Source organism: Trachymyrmex septentrionalis, unplaced genomic scaffold (genome assembly GCF_001594115.1).
Source record: "Trachymyrmex septentrionalis isolate Tsep2-gDNA-1 unplaced genomic scaffold, Tsep1.0 scaffold6, whole genome shotgun sequence".
Lineage (NCBI taxonomy): Eukaryota > Metazoa > Arthropoda > Insecta > Hymenoptera > Formicidae > Trachymyrmex > Trachymyrmex septentrionalis.
The window spans coordinates 773,906-775,475 of record NW_017305778.1 but is presented as its reverse complement, the minus strand read 5'-3'; the positions used below and the strand labels follow the sequence as shown (position 1 = coordinate 775,475).

Below are 1,570 nucleotides of genomic sequence, written 5' to 3'. Positions count from 1 at the left end.
GTGTCTCTTTACATTTCATTTAGCAATCCGCCGACAAGCAAATACGACAGTAGTGCATTGCTGAACGCGAAAGCGTGATTGGACCGAGAGCGAGCCGATCGACCGATTAATCGCCTACTGTCGCTTAATCGCTAAGCCTAATTTTATATTTAAGGATCGGACAACTGACACTGAACCTGTCGCGCGTTTTTAGAGCGCACGCCGCAACGTAATTCCCATTCGAAGGGGCCGACTCAGGCAAGGAGGCCGATAGGTCACGTTGTGAGCAGAACGAGCGCGAGGATCGTCGTGAGCAGCTGAACGAGGATGTTGGCGTGGATGCTGCATGCAGCCGCGTGCATATCATCAGCGCTGAGCTTCTGATTGTTCACGTACGCCTTCATCACCCTACGCTCGGCCTCGTATATGTGCGAACCGACCTCGGCGAAGCATTTGATCTTGAGTCCGTTGTTATCAAAGTGTCGAAGTTCAGCCTCAAATCGTAGCCCCAGACTGTTGGGAATGTTTCCGCTACTCATAGGCGGCAACGGTGGGTGTTGAACAGTGTTCTCGAGAGATATCTGTAATGAACATGATTGAAGCGGTTTAATGAAGAGCGATTGCTGGCGACATAGAGATTGAGGCTGATTCACTAAATTCTGCCTTCTCTTTGTAACAATGGAAGCGGACGATTCTATACTCTGGCGTCTACAGAACTTAAGCTATGACGATTAAGTGTTCTTCGAGGATGCATTCGCTTTTGTGTTTATAGCGCTTGTAAGCATCATTTGTTTTTGCTTAATATTTGACAGACAACAAGGATGAAATGATGCTTACAGTATGTGAGAATGCATCCCGAAGATACGGATATGAGTAATAATCGGAAGAGGGAAACACTTCGTTAGATTTTTTATGAAATATACTTGTGCGGTAAGATACTAAATCTAATTATGTTTCTGTGAAAAATGTTATAGTGTTAAATTATTATTTCAATAACTTAAGACGTGTTGTCTCTTTTACTGGAAGTTATTGAAATAGTTTATAAAACTTGTCTCACGATAATAGTTTTTTGTTTTTGATAATAATTTATTTAAATATATTGTAGTTTATTTTTGATATTAAGATTAATAACGTTATTTTCGCGTGATAATTGTTGATAATAATTAATGTAATATAATATATTATAGGATGTATTATAGGATATATAATATGTGCGCGCGCGCGTGTATGTGATAACACAAATTATAGAAATTAAAGCCTTAAACGGTCTAGCTGAATCCTAAATGCTTGTATGATTCTTGTTTGAATTTATATACTATAGTTCTTAGAAACGCGTGCAAAAATAATGTTTCGGTCTTGAAACACTAACTCTACTAAACTACCGTAGTAATATTACGAATTAAATTGAGTAGCAATTTAACAAATTTTTGATGCTTATTCGCATCTTTGAAACGATCTTCTGTTTTTACAAAATTTAAAATGTTCAATTATCAAAATACTAAGAAATCCAAAGGTTTCAATATCTCATATTATTTAATTTTTGAATATAGTTGCTTTTGCATTTCGGCTACTCGTATATATGTGTGTGTGT

The 1,570-nt window shown here is 37.7% G+C and overlaps 1 protein-coding gene across 1 annotated transcript in view; it reads right to left on the bottom strand.

Annotated features, from left to right (window-relative positions):
* Nucleotides 1-232: 232 nt before the first annotated feature.
* The window catches only part of LOC108752201, a 129,462-nt gene continuing 128,124 nt past the window's right edge, over nt 233-1,570 (bottom strand). The window contains exon 5 of the mRNA XM_018492877.1: nt 233-560. Coding sequence (XP_018348379.1) covers nt 255-560 — 306 coding nt within the window. The 3' untranslated portion in view covers nt 233-254. The remainder of the gene's footprint in view (nt 561-1,570) is intronic.